At 38.7% G+C, this 19,333-nt stretch overlaps 2 protein-coding genes and 1 pseudogene across 3 annotated transcripts; 2 read left to right on the forward strand and 1 right to left on the reverse strand.

Annotated features, from left to right (window-relative positions):
• Positions 1 to 1,185: 1,185 nt before the first annotated feature.
• LOC137748550 (uncharacterized) lies at positions 1,186 to 3,578 on the forward strand. Of its 2 annotated transcripts, none has more exons than XM_068488717.1 (3): positions 1,186 to 1,505; positions 2,759 to 2,853; positions 2,933 to 3,578. In XM_068488717.1, the coding sequence occupies exons 1-3, from the start codon at positions 1,353 to 1,355 to the stop codon at positions 3,342 to 3,344; spliced, it is 660 nt and encodes a 219-aa protein (XP_068344818.1). In that variant the 5' UTR covers positions 1,186 to 1,352; the 3' UTR covers positions 3,345 to 3,578. The 2 variants fall into 2 exon arrangements, with proteins under 2 accessions (XP_068344818.1, XP_068344819.1); XM_068488718.1 differs by having other exon boundaries at positions 1,188 to 1,505; positions 2,762 to 2,853.
• Positions 3,579 to 5,707: 2,129 nt separating this feature from the next.
• On the forward strand, positions 5,708 to 10,863 carry LOC137748568 (subtilisin-like protease SBT6.1; annotated as a pseudogene).
• A 2,243-nt stretch (positions 10,864 to 13,106) lies between these two features.
• Positions 13,107 to 17,523, reverse strand: LOC137747052 (proline-rich receptor-like protein kinase PERK1). Its single transcript, XM_068487055.1, has 8 exons — positions 16,596 to 17,523; positions 15,330 to 15,893; positions 15,008 to 15,094; positions 14,820 to 14,890; positions 14,501 to 14,577; positions 14,090 to 14,237; positions 13,838 to 13,999; positions 13,107 to 13,675 (listed from the first exon to the last, which is right to left on the reverse strand). The coding sequence occupies exons 1-8, from the start codon at positions 17,140 to 17,142 to the stop codon at positions 13,352 to 13,354; spliced, it is 1,980 nt and encodes a 659-aa protein (XP_068343156.1). The 5' UTR covers positions 17,143 to 17,523; the 3' UTR covers positions 13,107 to 13,351.
• Between the last annotated feature and the right edge of the window lie 1,810 nt (positions 17,524 to 19,333).

Genomic DNA, 19,333 nt, shown 5'->3' on the forward strand with positions numbered 1-19,333 from the left:
GCATCATAAAAAACAACAAAATTTGATTTTATGAAATTACATTATCTCTCATTATTTTTTTATGTGATAGATTACTAAATAGTATTTTTACCTTCTTTTAATTGACAAAAAAATTTATGTTAATAGCTAGTTTGGATTATAGTTTATTTTATTTAGTGGTCGAAAATTACAAGGACCACAATATTATCCTCCTTTTGTGTTTTTTTTCTTTCTCTTTTTGGACCATTTTTTTTCTTTATTTTGTACCACTTGAGTTCAAACCTTTGTGGTCATTTCTCCTTGTCTATTATCCAAGATTTCCTTATGCAAGATTTTTCCACAATAAAATCAACAAAATAGGAAAAAGGGCTTAACAAAATATCAATCAAAATCAACACTATAACCAAAGAGAAAAGGCGGAAAAGAACACCATAACCAAAGAGAAAAAGCGGAAAAGAACAAGACTTGGTTGCTGAATTTTTAGCATCTATTCCTGCTTACACCCAATCTTGGGTGTCAAAACTTGGACACGTGTCCACACGGGATTGGGTGTAAGCAAAAGTGGTTGCTAAAATGTTCAGCAGCCAAGTTAATTCCGACGGAAAATATCAAACTTTACATATCCGAGCTCGATTCTACCTTTTTCAATGTCCTTTAAATATTAAATATGAATTAGAATAGAATATTCACCTTGTCACACCGTGTTCAATTTTTTTCTTAAAGTACTTTAGAATATCACAGTTTCTTTATTAAAAATGTTGATACGAGTTGTAATTTAATAAAAGTACGTAAGGTTAGAGTAAAGTATCAAACTTATTAGAGTCGTTTAGAACATCATTTCAAAGAATGACTTTCATAACACAAATTAGTCATCGTGACATTCGTTAATATCAAAAAGGCAATATATTTGTACTAAGTAAGTTGTTTTGATCTCTCGCATATAAAGTGTTATGTTGATAACCTCGTAGTATCTCTCTTCTTATTTATTAATTTTTATCAAAATTAATTTTTAGTTTTTTATTTTCTAATTTTTTTTGAACAACCTATATTAACTACAGTAAAATAAGGTGTTGAGAATCGAATATAAAAACTCTTACTTACAGGTGAAAAGGAACTACAACGTATCAGTAAGTCCTATTTTAGTATTAGCAACTAGCAAGTCAGACAAATTACAATTAGCAAAAATAAATCAAACTCCCTCATTCCACGGTTGGCAAAATCAAGAAAACGATCAGTCTTACCAACTTGTTCACAAATAAAGGGACCTCCGTTGTCAAAGCTTCTACCTTCAAAGAAAAGCCTCCAACCTCCTCCGCCGTTTGCCGTCTCTCCTCCCACATACGCCGAGCACCGAGTCGCAGTAGCCACCACAAATGATGATGAAGCTCTGGAAAGGGTACCAGAACTGCCTCTCTTTCCACCCACTCAAAACCCAGGTCATCAGCTCCGGCGTCCTCTGGGGCGTCGGCGACATTGCCGCCCAGTACGTTACTCACTCCAACGCAAGAAGGCGCCTTCACCTTTCTGTGAGTTGGGTTTTTCTAATTTCGTATCCGGAACCTGTAATTTCATTTCTTCGATTCAGTTTCTTGGTTTCGGGAACTGGGTAGCTGCATATTTCTCCTTTTGAGTTGGGTTTTTCGAAAAATGTTCGGTAATTTACATTGCTTTGTGTAATTGTTATTTACTTGTTTTAGAGTGAAGTTTCCTGTTTTTTGAGAAGTAGATACCTTGTTTGTTTGAACTCATGAATCTGTTCTTCTGAATTCGAGAACATTGATTGTGGGTCTGTTTCTATGTCTTGTAGAACTCGATACTTTCGACAGTTTTCAGTGTATCATTTATCATCCAGAATAAGGATACTATGGACTATAGACTGCAGATAATGGAATGATTCAATGGCTATGAACCGGCAATGGCTTCATTTTTTGTAATGGCCAAATTGTTTATCAATTAAATCGATGAATTCCGTTACAGAAAATGGATGCCATCGCAACCAGAGATGATAATTTCATGACATGATACTGGAAGATTATCTACTAGCGTTTGCAGATGAGCTTATTGGTTTTAGCTATGCAACCCATGCTATTTGCTCACACCTGCAGTCGGTCATCCTTTGATTTATAACTACATAAAGGAACCTTGTTTCATTCAATTCTCTTCTTTTATATTTTACTTATCAGCGAAACATTGTTTTATTCTGAAATAAGACATCGGATTAGTATTTGATATAATTGTCTTGCTCAGATGGTGCATAATATCAGGACTACCTTGTTGGCACTTTGCTTCAAATATGTTTTTCCTGTCATTATTTTTTGTATTTAAGTACTAGGATAGGCTTGTCAAGGAACTACTTTTATCATGTGCAGGAAAAGATACTTTTCAGTTCAGTTATGTCTTGCAAAACGAAAAATGAACTATGAAATTCAGGTACCACTGAAATATATCATTTTGTGCGTGTGCGCGTGCGTGTGTATGTGCAAGTATGGGTTTCCAATGTAGCTCTTTCTATCTTGTTCTTTAATGTAGATTGTATCTAATAAAGCCTTGATCCCTTTTTCTCTCCACTTATTTGTTTGCTCAAACTTTGTTAGTTGTTGGACTTAACATCAAATGATGCAGCTGAACTTTGTGGAGCGGAACCTGATTGATTTTTAGTTCTAGTCGTTGTTGGTGTCTGTTTGTTCACTTCAAGTCACTGTGTAGTTAAGCAGTTTAGCATTTTGTCCATCAACTACCTTCTCTGCACATATGATGAAAATTTATATATTTCATGCAGCAGGATACAGACGCAGACTTCAAGGTTAACTGGAAACGGGTAGCTATCACAAGCACATTTGGATTTGCCTTTGTTGGACCAGTTGGCCATTTCTGGTTTGTTTTACCTAAATGTTTCTTTTCCCTCCGGCTATAAGAAAATAAAAGGAAAAGGTATAACATTGCTTGTTTGTAGGTACGAAGGCTTGGACAAGTTTATAAAGCTGAAACTTCACCTACAACCCAAGTCAGCGCGGTTTGTTGCTGCTAAAGTGGCAATGGATGGCCTTATCTTTGGCCCCTTGGATTTGTTGGTGTTTTTCACTTACATGGGATTTTCCACGGGCAAGAATTCTGTTCAGGTGAAGGAAGATTTGAAGAGAGATTTCCTACCAGCTCTTGCGTTGGAGGGTGGTGTGTGGCCAATTGTTCAGATTGCGAATTTCCGATATGTTCCTGTGAGGTACCAACTCCTCTATGTAAACATCTTTTGCCTGTTGGACAGTGCCTTTTTGTCATGGGTCGAGCAGCAAAAGGATGCCGCTTGGAAGCAGTGGTTCACATCTTTTACTTCGGTTAAGGAACGAGGAGGTCAGGGCAGATTATGATTATCTTCTGCTTCTACCAATTTTCTGTTCTTTTCTTCGCTTCTTCGGTTTAGAGTAGTACAAAATGGAGGAAAAAGTATGTGCTTTGGGCAGAAAGCATCATAAGCCCTCCTGGGACTACCAACCGCTGGTTTTCGATGTTGGGGTTATGGGAGTGTGATGCAATTGTTTTCAAGTTGTATGTGTTCAATAACACTTTTACAAGGAAATGAAAAACACAGTTTAATTTTTTCAGTTTTCCGCCTTTTTCTTCGTGTTCTTCATAAGTAGATTAACGCATCATATATTGACTCAAGAAATACATTTTTAGCGTACAAAATGTTTCCCCAATGGAAATTTGGGGTTTGAAGCTTGCTGGGGTAAAATACATGTTGCAACATAATCCAATGCAGTACAAAATTGGGGCTTGAAGCTGGGGGTCATATATCGACTCCAATGTCCCGCAGAACTGGAAAGTACAGCGACTAGATGAACGAAGTATGACCTCCGCCAAGTGGTACTTTTGGCTTGAATGTTGCAGATGCCGCTAAGCGTGGGCAGTGTTCGAAGGCAATGCTCCCCAATATCCGGAGAGCAAAACAAGCGAAACTAAGCCCGTAAAATGAAAGAAAAAAAAGCAAGTTATTAATTTGCAGAGAACAGGGAAAACAGACCGATGCGGTGGTGGGGTTTGAGTCCCGCCATGGCCATTCGTCTGGCGAAAGCTTCCTTGTACTTGGCCATGTCGACGACTGCGGAGGCTGATGCTGCTTGGGCGGACGAGCACTTGCAGAGAACTTGGCGCGACATGAACGGGAGTTTCCATGTCGTTAGGGGTATTTTGGGATGGAGGAAACTAATGATTGGGTACTGGTTTGCGAGGGTAGGATTACAGCTCGCGCCATTTACAAAGCTTCAAGCTTTGAGTGGATTTTGCTCTTTTTACAGATAGCGTTGGAGATGGAGGCAGCGTTAGGCCATCTCCCGAGAGCTGCTGAGCTCGTTTTAGCCTTTGGACTTATAAAATATTAATATTTTAATGAATAATACATGATCGTATTCGCTTTCGTCTCTAATAGATGGGTATAGGGCTGGTTTTAGCCTTGTCATAAAAAATCATCTCTAACTGAGGGCCATAGTATCAAACATAATTTATTATTTAAATTTAACTTCTACAACTTAAATTCAAATCTAACAACAACTTAAATTTAAAAAATATAATTTATATTTAAAAACTACAATAGTAATTGGGCCAAAAAACCAAAAAAATTAGAACTTAAATTTAATAAATGGTTTAGGTATTTATAGGCAAAAAATTAGAATTTTTAAGAATTTGAAAAAAAAAAAAAAAAAAAAAGGCCCAAAAAATCAAAATTTTTTTTTTTTTAATACAACAATTAGTCAGTTAGCCGTTGGATTCAAATTTTTTTTAAGCATTCCTGTTGGTTATAACCAACATGATTTTTTGAATTTCTGGCTAGCCACGGGCTGGCTAGCTGCATGCAGCCAACCTCTTGGCCCTTTTAGATTATGTGGGGCCCACGAGCCCTCTAACTTAGTCCTCAGTTGAAGACGATTTTCGGGCTATTTTCGACCCTCTAAACCCTTCGGTTGGAGATAGTCTTATACAGAGCCGTAGTCGTCGAAACGCAGCATTCAAGCAAACAATTTAAAACAAAAATAAGGCCAAATTTACTTTCGGCCTTGTCATTTTCCCGTTTTCCAATTTAGTCTATGTGGTTTTCAATTCTAGTGATTTTACCCTTGTAATTTGGTACCCTTACAATTCTAGACCACATCAAAAAAATTTATCCAATTGATTGACAGAATCATCACACGTCGTAGAGATACTTATGTCTTTTTGAGATATTTACATTAGGCTCGATTGGAACTAATGTTTGTTTAAAATTGCAATTTTTTTATTAAATTTCAATAAATATTTATTCAAACTCTTAAAGAACTGAAGCTGAATTTTAGATAAATCAGAGTCCTCAAATTGAATCTAATGTGAAAATAATAGGAGAAATAGATAAATAAATATTTCAAAGATTCTTTAGTACCCTTGAACGTGTTTAAGACAAGAATTTGCATGTACGTGTCCTTGAATTATAAGTGAAATACCATAATACAAGAATAAAAGAATAAAATCGTTACAATTGAAACCACGCGAACTAACTGAGCTACCGAGCAACAATAAGAACCAAAAGTCAAGGGCCATTCTACAAAAAAGAAAAATTTGATGGGCCATTCTACCAAAAGAAAGAATTGATGACCAGATATGAATAAAAAATGATTGCTGCACAAAATCTGTATTATTTTATTATTTACGTAAGTGGTGAAAAGACGAAGAAGAATAAGAGACAAGTTATAACTGACGATTAACAGATATTCTCTGGAGCGACCCGAATTCTCTCTCTCCGATGCGAGAGTTTTCCCGCCAAATCAATGAATCCTCAACTCCGCCAATCTCTATAGCGCCGCCGTCGCCATGACCGCTCCTCCTCCTCGCGCCACCACGTCATCGCTCTCTCTTCTCTTCGTCGTCATCTCCATTTCAGTTTCCATCTCCATCTCTCTCCTCCATTTCAGACCCCAAAATTCCCCAACCCTGAACCGAAACCTTCCCCCAAATTCGTCGCGTCCCCAGGCCAACCGCCAAAGGTACGTCGTTCGATTTGTGGAGTACAGGAGGGCGGAGGAGTTCCGAGAGTATTTAAAATCAGGAGTGCGATCCGATGGGTGGGATTGGATCGAGAGGAACAACCCGGCGAAGAAGTATCCGACGGATTTCGGGTTGGTTTGGATAGAAGACTCGGTGAAAGAAAGGGTATTTTCGGAAATTGGGAGCTTGGGAATGGTGAAGGATGTGAATGCGGATGTGAGGTATGGAAGGGGTTTGCTTGCTGAGGGGAAAAGGGACAGAGTTGGGGCTTTTGTCGATGGGAAGAAGCGGCCAGGGAAGATCTTGACGGGGATGTCGTTCAGTGAAGCCGACGGTGATGCATTTTACTCCGCCACAAGCAATTCTTCGATTAGCTGGAGAAGGCAGCTCATGTCTCAGGTGGGTTTTTGGTGCTTTTGTGTGAAGTTTTGGGAAAAGTAAGAAACTTGGAAGTTGGTACTTTTATGTTTTTAACGGTCGTTTATCTTATTAGGTTGAGTAAGTTACAAGTTTTTCGTAATTCAGTTTTCAGGGGTGTTAATGATTCCGAAAACAAAATGGCGTTGTGGTCTGTTTTTGTTTTGTATGGTGTTGCAGTGGAAGCTTATAATGCAGAGCGCCAATTTCTTAAACTACCAAAATCACATTACGATTTCTAACTCGATAATCGAAGGAATATTGAATGCAGCATTTTGTTTTTCTCACTGATACTTATGTATATTGACCTGGAGAAGCCATTTTTTGTGTCTCAAAAATCGGCTGTTTTGATTCTTGAATATTTCCCTTGTGTTTATTCTTGATTCGCCCTCTTTGGTCACTTTTTTTCATGCAGAGATCTCAAATTACTTCATTGTTTGGGGCTGAGTCCCTTTGGGAAAAAGGTTATACTGGTGTAAATGTCAAAATGGCCATCTTTGACACTGGAATTCGAGCTAATCACCCGCATTTTCGTAATATCAAGGTAATTTATTATGGAAAAAAGGTTGGAGTTTTTTTCCCTTGTGTGTTTTTGCAGTCGGTTAATTGGCATTATTTACCTTAATACATATTTGTTTGATTCCAAAAAAAATTCTCAGTGCAATACTGGTTTTAAAGTTTGAGCAATTATGCAGGAGCGCACAAACTGGACAAATGAAGATACTTTAAATGACAACCTTGGGCATGGGACATTTGTTGCTGGTGTTATTGCTGGTGTAGATGCAGAGTGTCTTGGTTTTGCTCCTGACACAGAGATTTATGCTTTTCGTGTGTTTACAGATGCACAGGTAACGACATCGGACATTTGAAGAATTATTGACGTGACATTTTGACTAGAATAAAATAGCATACTAAGGGAAAAACACAAAGTTACATTCATTTTTCACGTTCTATCCCATAAGTGGGTGAAGTGTGTTTTTTTGTTGCACATATATGCATTGTTGATTCACAAATATTACTATATTTGATCTCGTTTTTGGAAGAAAGGAATGGAGGCTAGATTTCGGAAACTTTGTATCGGCCTATGATATATAAGTCAACGTGTTATTTGAAATACTTGGCTTCATGGTGTTTCATTTGGTTAAAATCAAATTTTGCAAAATTATGAGAAGCTTGTATTCAGCTTATTGCAGGTATCATACACATCATGGTTCCTTGACGCTTTCAACTATGCAATTGCAACCAATATGGATGTGCTAAATCTGAGTATTGGTGGACCTGATTATTTGGACGTCCCATTTGTAGAGAAGGTAGTTTTCCATATTGCGTAAAGAACCTTAGTGTGGTGGCTTTGGATCTCCATCAGTGATTGCACTCGGACGATTGTGAGCATATATTATACTTATGCTTTTGAATCATGAAACATATTTTGCTTAGCTTTGTTCTGCTCATTTGCTCACCAGGTTTGGGAAATAACTGCAAACAACATAATTATGGTTTCGGCAATTGGAAATGATGGACCACTTTACGGAACTCTAAACAATCCAGCAGACCAAAGTGATATCATTGGCGTTGGTGGCATTGACTACAGTGATCACATTGCTTCTTTCTCGTCACGTGGCATGAGTACATGGGAGATGCCTCATGGGTAATCTAATATCTTTTCTTTCGTACTGCTTATTGCGATTGCTTTAGTTTTTTCCCTTCTGGAGGTTTTTAACTGATCTTGAGATATATTGAATCATTTGTTATTCTTTTAGCGGTACAATCTATCTTTGTTATAACATTGAATGTGCAAATCATGAACTATTTGAGTTTTCTCCGTACAGTTATGGTCGGGTGAAGCCAGATGTTGTTGCATATGGACGGGACATCATGGGATCCAAGATCAGTACAGGCTGTAAAAGCTTATCGGGCACAAGTGTGGCAAGTCCTGTGGTTGCTGGTATGGTGTGTCTTCTTGTCAGTGTTATCCATGTGAGCATTAGGAAGGATATTTTAAATCCAGCAAGCATGAAACAAGCACTCGTTCAGGGTGCTGCGAAGCTTTCTGATCCAAATATGTATGAGCAGGGTGCAGGCAGGGTTGATCTGTAAGTACTCCTTATTTATAGGCCCCTTGGTTTTTGCCTTAAAGTCCAGCTGCTCCAGCATTGGCATTTATGGTTTTTAGTTTTAATTTTTGACTTTTTGGTCAGGTTAGAATCATACGAAATCCTCAAGCGTTACCAACCTCGTGCCAGCATCTTTCCTAGCACTCTCGATTATACAGATTGTCCTTACTCTTGGCCCTTCTGTCGTCAGCCCCTTTATGCAGGTGCCATGCCTGTTATCTTTAATACTACCATTCTAAATGGGATGGGTGTAATAGGCTACGTTGAAAGTCCACCGACATGGCATCCTTCAGATGATGTAGGGAATCTTCTAAGAATTCACTTTACTTATTCTGAAGTTATTTGGCCTTGGACTGGTTATTTAGCACTTCACATGCAAATTAAGGATGAAGGGGCACAATTTTCTGGAGAGATAGGAGGCAATGTTACTCTTAGGGTATACAGTCCTCCAGCTCTAGGAGAGATGGATCATCGGATGAGTACTTGTGTGCTTCAGTTGAAATTGAAAATTGTCCCAACTCCACCAAGATCGAAACGAGTTTTGTGGGATCAGTTTCACAATATTAAATACCCTCCAGGTTATATCCCTAGAGATTCTTTGGATGTCCGTAATGACATTCTTGACTGGCATGGGGATCACCTGCATACGAATTTTCACATTATGTTCAACATGTTACGAGACGCTGGGTATTATGTCGAAACACTTGGTTCGCCATTTACTTGCTTTGATGCTCTCCGGTATGGGACACTTCTTCTTGTCGATCTTGAAGAAGAGTACTTCCAGGAGGAGATTGAAAAGCTTCGAGATGACGTTCTTAATTCTGGACTGGGATTAGCGGTGTTTTCTGAATGGTATAATGTGGACACAATGGTGAAGATGAGATTCTTTGATGATAACACACGGAGCTGGTGGACTCCAGTCACTGGTGGCGCAAATATTCCAGCATTGAATGACCTTTTAGCTCCATTTGGGATTGCATTTGGAGATAAGATTCTGAATGGTGATTTTTCTATTAATGGTGAGCATAGTCGATATGCATCTGGAACGGTTATTGTGAGGTTTCCACGCGGTGGTTATTTGCACAAGTTCCCTTTAGTTGATAGCTCTGAAAGCGGGGCCACTCAAAATGTACTTCGGACTCCTGAGATGACCACGGTGAGCTCAAAGGCTACTTATTCACTTTTCTACTTTCTTTTTTTCCATAATCAAACTCAATCATGATTCATGTGATATGATGATGATGCCCGTTGATAAATGTAGGCAGATTCTCCCATTCTTGGTCTTGTGGAAGCGGGTGAAGGTCGTGTTGTAGTCTGTGGAGATTCTAACTGTCTGGACAGCAGTCATATGGTGACAAATTGTTATTGGCTCTTGAGGAAGATATTAGATTTCACGGGTGGAAACATCAAAGATCCCGTGCTTTTCTCAAACTCGGTTAAACAAAATTCACCTTTACATATAGAAGACAACCAATTACCGTCTCGTAGAACTGACGTGAATTTTTCGACATATTCTGCTGTTATGGGAAGGGAATTGATGTGTGGGAGTGACTCTGTATTTGAAATCTGGGGGACTAAGGGTTACAGTTCACAGGTCAGGGGAACAAACAGAAGATTACCGGGCTATTCTGTGGTTGACTTGGATAGAGGTTTAAATTCTACAGCCGATACTTCAAATTTGAAGCACACCCAGTTGACTGGAAAATAGAAGTGATCCTTTGGGATACTTGGGCCTGTTCTATGGGGACGAGGTAAGCCAGAATGGTTAGAAAACGATATTTTCCGCTATTCCATTTACTGTCACTATCATACTATAACACGGTTACATGACGCTGAGAGATTCCTGTAATCCTTCCTGCAGCTTGACATGCCTGTGTTAGTTCCTACTCATTGGTATGTTCCTGCAATCATTCTTGCAATTGGTAAGTGGTCATTTAGTTCTACTCATGGGTTTGTTCCTGCAATCATACTGGTTTTTCGGATCGTCATTTACTTGTGAATTGCTTGGCTACTATTTGTAGGTCTTTTGGCATTTTTGAGCTTTTGGCGAATCCGACAGAAACGCCGGTGGCGAAGGAAAGGATCTGGTTCCGGTCGGTATTCTAATTTGTAGTTCCAGATGATTTTTTTTTTTTTTTTTTTTTCGTTTGGTAACGTGAATTAGCTAATACAAGAATCTTGGAGCTAATGCAAGAGTTGGTGCAAAACCGAGCGCAATGGGATTCTAGGATTTATACAGCCCAACCCACTTAGTGGGGGATAAGGTTTGGTGGTTGTAAGGAATTTGATACAAACAAATTTTGATTTTCTTTAATCTATATGTATTTATGCTAATCATGAGTATTAGGCAAGAATTTTGATAACCTTTCTTGTTGATATTATGAACCGCAAACGAACTGCAAGCAACTATTTTCCGATATTCTAACGTTATAGGGAAATGCACTTTTCCCAATGCCAAACCGTATTCGGATTCGTGTATATTATGTTGTTCGAGATAACCTTCAGCAAGATTGTTTGACCACGTCGTATGAAGGTTATTTCGCGCAAACAAGTGGGATATCTTTGCATTTGGGTCACACCAACCCCAAACTTGTGAAAGCTCCTCTTCAAATAGAGATAACATAACGTGACCTTTGGACCACCTGTCTGTGCAGTCACATATATAACACCAAAATCTCTTCTATACGAGATAAACTCAGAACTGAAGACATTATGTGGCACATATATTTATTGAACAAGTGGTACACTTAATAAAAACATGACAAATATTTATTATACAAATAATACTACTAAAAACTACGTTTTATTATACAAATAACATGACACGAAGAAGCTGTCCTACTCGAGAGTTAATCCGGTTTGTCATTCAAAATTTTCATGTACTTTGTTTATTTTTTTAGGTGAATTTCCATGGGACAAGGATTGTCTGTACTTTCGTGCCCTCTTGTTTTGTATGATCACGGTTAAGTCACGTTAAGATTTTATATTATTTTTTTATAAAGATAACAAGATAAAAATAAATAGTAATATAAAATATTAACTTAACTGTGACTACACAAACAAAAAAGCGCGAAAGGGCACCGGAAATTGAATAGCAGACGATCCTTGTCCATTTCCATGTACTTTAGGAAGGTCCCTTCCCTACAACCTAGCCAGTAGCCAGTCGCCACCAGAATGGTAGGGCAGATGGGAGGGTATAAAATAAGTAGGTAGGCATGTGCAAATACAGCACACGCACAGCGAACAAGCATGGGTGGCGGTGGAGGCCATTTTTCTTCGGATATAGATCACAGTCAAATTTATATTGATTTTTTTTTATAAAGATAATAAAATAAAAATTAATAAAAATATAAAATATTAATCTGATTTAACTGTGATAACATAAATAAAAAAAAGAGAAGCCAAGCAGAAGAGCAGACAACCTTCCTCATTTTTCTTCTCCAGCAGAAAACAACTTTATTTGACTTTGTCAGAGATTAATTATACATGTGAATGGTGATCAGTTTTTTCCTTTCTTGTATTCAGAATTAGATCCGCCCCAAACTCTAGATTGTATAAATTCAATCGAACGATCTTCATTAACTTATTTTTCTGGCTTATTACATAAAATCAATAGATTTGATTTCTTTTACACATCAATCAACGATCCAGATAATTTGATCCTTAAATTCCAAATACTAAGATCCGGAACGGATTCAATTCCTTGTATTCCACATGTGGGCTACGAGATTCCACTAGAGTTAAGGGTTAGGGTTTCAGGTTAAATTGACTTGGCTTTTAATGCCATTCAGCAAACCAAACCCATCATTCAAAAGCTTGCACGAATTCCCAAGGTTTTCTTGGTCCCCATTTTTCTTGAGCAACTACACCCACCTTACGTATCAGACACACATCTAACTATTGAATTTGATTCAGCAAAACTGTCTTTCTTGAGTAACTACACCCACTCAACGTAACGATACATATTTGATTACTGGAATTTGATTCAGCAAAACTGAGTGACTGAGGACTTGAATCTAATTCAACAGTCAAACATGTTTTGACATTGAGTTTCTATTGACACCGAAGAAAAATTGGCAGCCAGCACAACTTGACATAATTTGTGCATGGTTCCACCATAAAATCAATTGGCAATATGAGGAGTAACCCAATATCATATAAGCACATAACAAACTTTGTCCCTTACCGATGTGGGATAACTCAATATGAGAAGTAACCCAAGACCATATAAGCGCATAACAAATTTTGTCCCTCATCGATGTGGGATAACTCAATATGAGAAGTAACCCAAACTTTGTCCCTCACCTATGTGGGATAACTCTCAACATGCCCTGCCGCACGTGTGGCGGATTTTCAAGTCTACACGTGGACAACAACTGGGTGACGTGGAACGCGTGTGGCCGTTTGACTTCGCACGAGAACAAATACCATAATGAAATTGAGGTTCCACCGTAAAACCAATTGGTAATATGAGGAGTAACTCAAGACTATATAAGCACATAGCAAACTTTGTCACTCACCGAAGTGGGACAACTCTCGACACATGGCAGAATTGTAATGCTAAGAAATAGTTAGATATTTGGAAACATGTGAAAGAAGAGAGATTAAGCATAGATAAAAAGAATTGGATAACAATCTTTGTCAGCTGTTGTATAAACACTGCTAAATACACTATAAAAACCGATAATTCGAATAAGTCAAATGGAGGGGAAAAAATAGATCGAACTGGTTCACAAACAAGCCGTTCTTGAAACCGATCTGATATAAGTGTTAAGAATATGGGAGGGGGGCGGGGGGGAATTTTTACAGGAAAAAAACTGGTGCATTGGCTGTGTTTAAGAGGTTCCACTGCTAAAACCGCGATTGTTTTTCTTTATCCTTCCCAATTCCATTTCTCGGGTGGTTTGGCGGCTTTGGCCTTCCCCGCTGCTTGAGCCGGATGGGTACAAACCGTATTCACTGGTAGGCGCGCTATACTCGCTGCTAGCACCGTACTCCTGGCTTCCCAATGCCATCTTTCTGAACTTTTTCATGTCCTCTTTGTATTGGCTTGAGTCATAGTCTGAGCTCCCGTAAGAACTGTAGACATTGCTCTGTCCAGGCTGGATTCCTTCGTTGAGGTCGGACAGAGACACATCTCCCTCTAAAGCACGGACAACCTGTATGTATTGAGTAAATATGGTCAGAAGACGCGTTACAGAACCCTGGTAGATCTTGAAAATCTTGCTTGTCCAATGGAGACAGATAAACTACCACCTATGACATCTAGAAGATTCATTCGTGGAACATGAAAGATTAAGCTCTTACTGAAGAAAATTTACCTGACTCATTCGTGGTCGACGCCGTGCAGAATGACGTATGCAAGCTGCAGCACAAGCAACCATACGAGCCATCTCGTTGGGATCATAACTATTCTGAAGCTTAGGATCTACTAGTCCATCAAAGTTTCTTTCTTCCAAAGCTCGAGTTAGCACAGGCCTTGCCTACAATGCCAGAACATGCTCATTAGTCATCATTCTCTAAAAACACCAACCGCAATGCACATTGTTCACAGACAGTGACTTATTACTCACCCATTCAACCAAACTATCCTCCACGTAAGTTTGAGATGCATCAACAGGCCGACGTCCAGTAATCAACTCCAAAAGCATAACCCCAAAGGAGAAAACATCTGACTTGTCTGTGAGTTTTCCACTTGAAGCATATTCCGGAGCCAGATACCTGAAGGTAGCGAGCATGTAAGAACATGAATGATAGGTAAATATACATCTAGCAAGGCAACTTGAATATGTGGTGATAGATCTAGACAAGCTAAACTAAGATGAAATCCGGTCATGACACCAAACAACGTTTACTACAATCTCGAGAACTCAATCTTGATAAAATGATGGTCAAACTTTGGGTCAATCTTAAACTGAAATCATTAAGATAACTAAGTCCATTGGAAATTATAATATGATAGGAGTGGGTTTCACAACTCTTACCCAAAAGTTCCCATCACTCGGGTGGAAACGTGAGTATTAAGATCAGATGAAAGCTTGGCAAGTCCAAAATCCGCAACCTGAGCCGAAGACGGTGAATCTCAGATATAGAAAACTAAAAACTCCATGACATGATCACACCCAATATATTTTGACTGAGATTAACTTAACCGCCAAATTGACAGGGCACAGAAATAGCTGGTCCCTTATATCAACTAGAACAAAACTCAGGCAGGCAACGACTTGCCATTCAGTAAGTTTAACTTTTATTTTAAGAATTGTAAATATTGAAAAAGCCATAAGAAGTTTATTCAGTCCATACCTTTGCCTCAAACTTGAAATCCAAAAGTATATTAGCGGCTTTAATATCACGATGAATAATTTTTGGATGACCTGCATATCACGTACAGATTATTAAAATGTAAAATCTAAAGTTCCGATGTCAAGGACCAATTCAAATTAATTCTTTGTCAAGTGCCTTGTGCGTCTGCACAGACTCGGATAACTTACAATCCTCGTGAAGATAGGCTAGTCCTTTTGCAGACCCTAAAGCAATTTTTAGTCTGGTTGACCAATCCATGGTAGGTCGTCCCTTTCCTGCAATACGTATATTCTATCAGATCCTTGTAAGCAGTACGGACCAACATCACAATGATAAATATCATCTACTCATAACTTGAATCCTATTGACACATTAATGAGAGTTCAGCATAAAACAATCAAGCAACGGTCTATCAACTACAAAGACATTATAAATTCACTGTCTTACTTTTGATTATAAAGGTGTTTCTAATCATCAATTCAATATTATGTGATGCAAAATCAAACTTACCATGTAAGTGAAACTCCATAGTATTATTGGGAACAAACTCATAAACCAGTAGTCTCTCAGATCCAGTCATGCAATATCCAACAAGTGAAACAAGATGCCTGTGATGCACACGGCTAATAATTTCAACTTCTGCCTGGAATTCACGCTCCCCTTGCCCACTTCCAGCTTTCAGCTGCTTAATTGCTACTTCCTTCCCATTCGGAAGGACTCCTTTGTGTACGTATCCAAATCCACCTTGACCAAGAAGATTGGAATCCGAGAAGCCTTCAGTTGCCAACGCTAGTTCCTCATATGTGAATGTGCTTTTAGAGAACCCCAAGGAATAGGCTGGGGGAGGTGGTGGTGAGGGTAGATCACCCCCTGAATAATTGGAACCAGAACCTCCACTGCTGTTTGTGAAAGGTGGTGGTGGTGCCACCGGATTTGGCTTATATTGTGGTGAGTGTGGTGGCCGTGATGCTACTGGTGGTGGCAGAGATGGCTTAGGCATCATTTTGACTGGATGATTTCCAGGCGGAGGAGCATGTTGTTGCCACTGATGTGGCGGACCACCGTATGGGTCAACTGGAAAATACCAACAAACACGCGGAAATCAGTATTCAATTCCAGCTGGATAATTCAATGCAATACATGGAGGAGTCACCGGCAACCAAAGTTAAACTTCCTCAGAAACACATTCTTTCAAACTCGAATAAATTAATGAGTGACAGAAACAAAAACAACAAGACAAACCACAAAAGATAAAAAGAACACAATATATTAAAAAATTTGAGACTAAAATTCATAACTCAAGTCAGAGTATTACAGGCTGGAAATGTTTCTACTTGATGCTTAACACAATACAGTAACGTAATATGCACAATCATAACCCCTGAACACATCATGCTTTACCAGATTCACCAGTACTTCATACTAGTTCATAAAATCAGACATGGAGATGTCACGAATTCAGACATTGAACGATAAAAATCGACAACAATGCAAATCAATGAGAACCTTGGAGGGAGAAATGCTGAAGAACATTTTCTAATACAATGACCAGATCCAAAATCCCAAAGAATCTTAGTCAAAGACCGCTGCGCTAAATGTCCGTTTGATAACCATTTCGTTTTTAGTTTTCACTCAATCGAACTTCAAAAACCCGAAAATATAGTTGCCATTAAATTCTACATGCAGAGCAATCAAAACGTTCCAAATGAAATCAAATTTAAACTCAATTAAAGAAACCCAGATCGAAAATGTAAAGAAAGAAAGGAAAGTCGATACCTTTGGGGCCAGGAGGCGGCGGCGGAGGCATATAATACTCTTCATCTCTTCTTCTCCTTTTCTTCTTCTTACTGCAAAAAATGCAGCAAAGACTCAGCACCACTAAGATCACCACAGCTCCAATGGCAATCCCGATTATAACCCCCGACTCCAAGCCTGAAGATGGCGGTGACGGCGACGAAGACGATTTTGGCGGAGGCGGAGGACTCTTTGAGGCGGTAGAAGGCGTAGAACCCGAAGAAGTCGGCGGCGGAGGAGACGGGGTGGTTGATTTCGGCGGAGGAGGAGATGGGGTGGTTGATTTCGGCGGCGGCGGGGATGCAGAAGAGGCCGGAGGTGGAGTCGTCGATGGTGGTGTGGGTGTGGTCGACGACGGTGGTGGTGACGACGAAGTGGCTGGTGGTGGTGCGCTCGGGGTCGCTGGTGGCGGTGCGCTAGGAGTCGAAGGAGGCGGTGCGGTGGGGGATGGCGGCGTAGGCGCAGAAGGCGCCGGAGCTGTGGGCGGTGGCGGCGAGGTTGTGTTGGTCGACGGCGCCGGAGCCGACATTGTGTAAATCAAACGAATCTAAAGAAATGGGCACTTATCAAAAGCAAAATTTAAGAAAATGGGTAGCTGAGAAATAGTCCTTTCTGGCTCCGGCGAGTGAAAAGCTTCGATCTTTTTCCACTTTCTCTCTCTAAAAAAATAGAGAGAGAGAATGTAGAATGGTTTTAATGGAGAAAGCAGAGAGAGAGGGAGGGAGACAAACACAGCAGATAGCGTTTGCTTTTTTGGTTGCGGGAATTAAAGGAAGGTATTTTTGTTGCTTTTTTTTCCTTCTGCTTTTTAAAAATTTAATATTTCATAAATTTAGCAAAAGAAATCCTCAGTAACATGGTTAAGAGAGAGAGAGAGATCATCGTCTTCGTCTGTGCTTTGCTGTTACTAAGCTGGGAGGAGAGAGAGAGAGAGAGAGACACCGAGTGGGGAGCTTAGTCTCGTCTTGTGGGGTCTTAAGGAGTGGGGCCTACACGATTGGCCCGCGCGTTTCTCCGTCCATTACTCGGCTGGGATTATACTCTTTCTGTTTTGGTTGGTGGTTAAATAGGATGGGACGGCTTTTGTTTTTTATTTCTTAATTTTATTATTATTTTTCGTTTTTCTTAGTCGTTCTTGCACGATATTCGTGTTTTATGGGTCCAAATTAATTTCCACAATATTTATTTTGTGTGTGTAAATTCCATTTTTGAAGAAGAAAAAATTGGTTGTCTGAGTATATTTTTCAATTAAATATTTGTATAATTGTTTGTTAAACATTTTCGATTACATTTGTACCAAGTATGAACACCTTGAAATTATCCATGATATTATTCACATATGGAAAAAATGAAAAAAAGAAAAAAAGGTATTATATAATTGGGAAGGGTGATGATGTTCTTATCCAATTTGGAGAGTTTTCATCTCTAACCTTGTATGTCATAATCCAAAATAAAACATGTGTCTAAATACTAGATTTTGGGGTTGTAGGGTATTTAGCAATTTGTTCCCATTTTGTAATTCAATTCATGAAATTCGTAATTTGTATAGAACTTTTTTGTTCTTTTTCAAATATCAGCTAGTTGCTTCACTAAGAATCGAATCAAGACTTAATAGAACTTTGAGGTACTGTACATTTCATTGGAAACTATTATCGGCACTTCAAAAAGTCATTTTACACTCTTCATAAGTGTATTTTTCTTAAATATATAAAATTTAGTATGTAAAATAAGAATTTTGAAATGTTAATAACAATTCATTTTTTTTAAAAGAATAACACTATTTATTCAAAAAAATCAAGAGAACATTAAGGTTTGTGATGGAAAAATTCACCCCGTGTGAAACACTCAAAAATTCTAGGAATAGGAAGGGTGGCAAGTAGAAGCTTCGCTTCCCCTAATTCCAAAACACAACAATAGACTTGCAACTATAGTGTAGGAAAAGCTTATATTTGATAGCGGTCATATGGGGGAAAGGATCCGATCCTAAGATTCAACAAACAAACTATCTACCACACTGAACTTTTTTCTTTGGGAATGTCATAAGTTTCAACAAACCAAACTTTCATTACTTTAAGAGAGAGAAGGTAGTTGAAAATATGATGGTGTTATCTATATACTCATTTTTTCCGTTCACACTCACTTTTAATTTCTGTATTTTGATTTTCTTCAATTCATTTGAGACAGCCAGAAGTTGAAGAAGGTGTGTGAGAGCACTGAGAGGTAAAAATAAATGTGTGTGTAGCACCACCCCCTGATAATATATTAGGGCAATTTTGTTAAGGTGGGATTGATTCTGTTAGCGTATCGAGCCTTAACAAGCTTCCAGACAGAAGTCCGAAGTCTTGAAATTCCAAGCGAGAAAGGAACAAGAGAGATGCATGCGCCTCAGAGAGAAAACTACTGGTTTGGTATGAACTTTTTGATATTTGCAGCTGCTTCCCTTGTCACAGGTGCTAAGTGTTACTTTCCATCATTTTTAACCTAATTATCTTGTGCAAGGAGGAACTACTAACTAGTGCATGCAAATAAAATAGAGGGAGTGGTTGATCTTAGGTTTACGTCAGCAAAATATATGATTAAGAACTTAAACTGTATAATTATTATTCATCATGAAAAGCAAAAAGTGAAAAGTATCGTATCATTAATCTTAATCATATTAGGGTTTTTGATTATTAGGTGATAGGTATAAAGTGATAAGTAGGATTTGAACATAATATCAA

This window comes from Pyrus communis, chromosome 10 (genome assembly GCF_963583255.1).
Source record: "Pyrus communis chromosome 10, drPyrComm1.1, whole genome shotgun sequence".
In the NCBI taxonomy this organism is placed as follows: Eukaryota; Viridiplantae; Streptophyta; class Magnoliopsida; order Rosales; family Rosaceae; genus Pyrus; species Pyrus communis.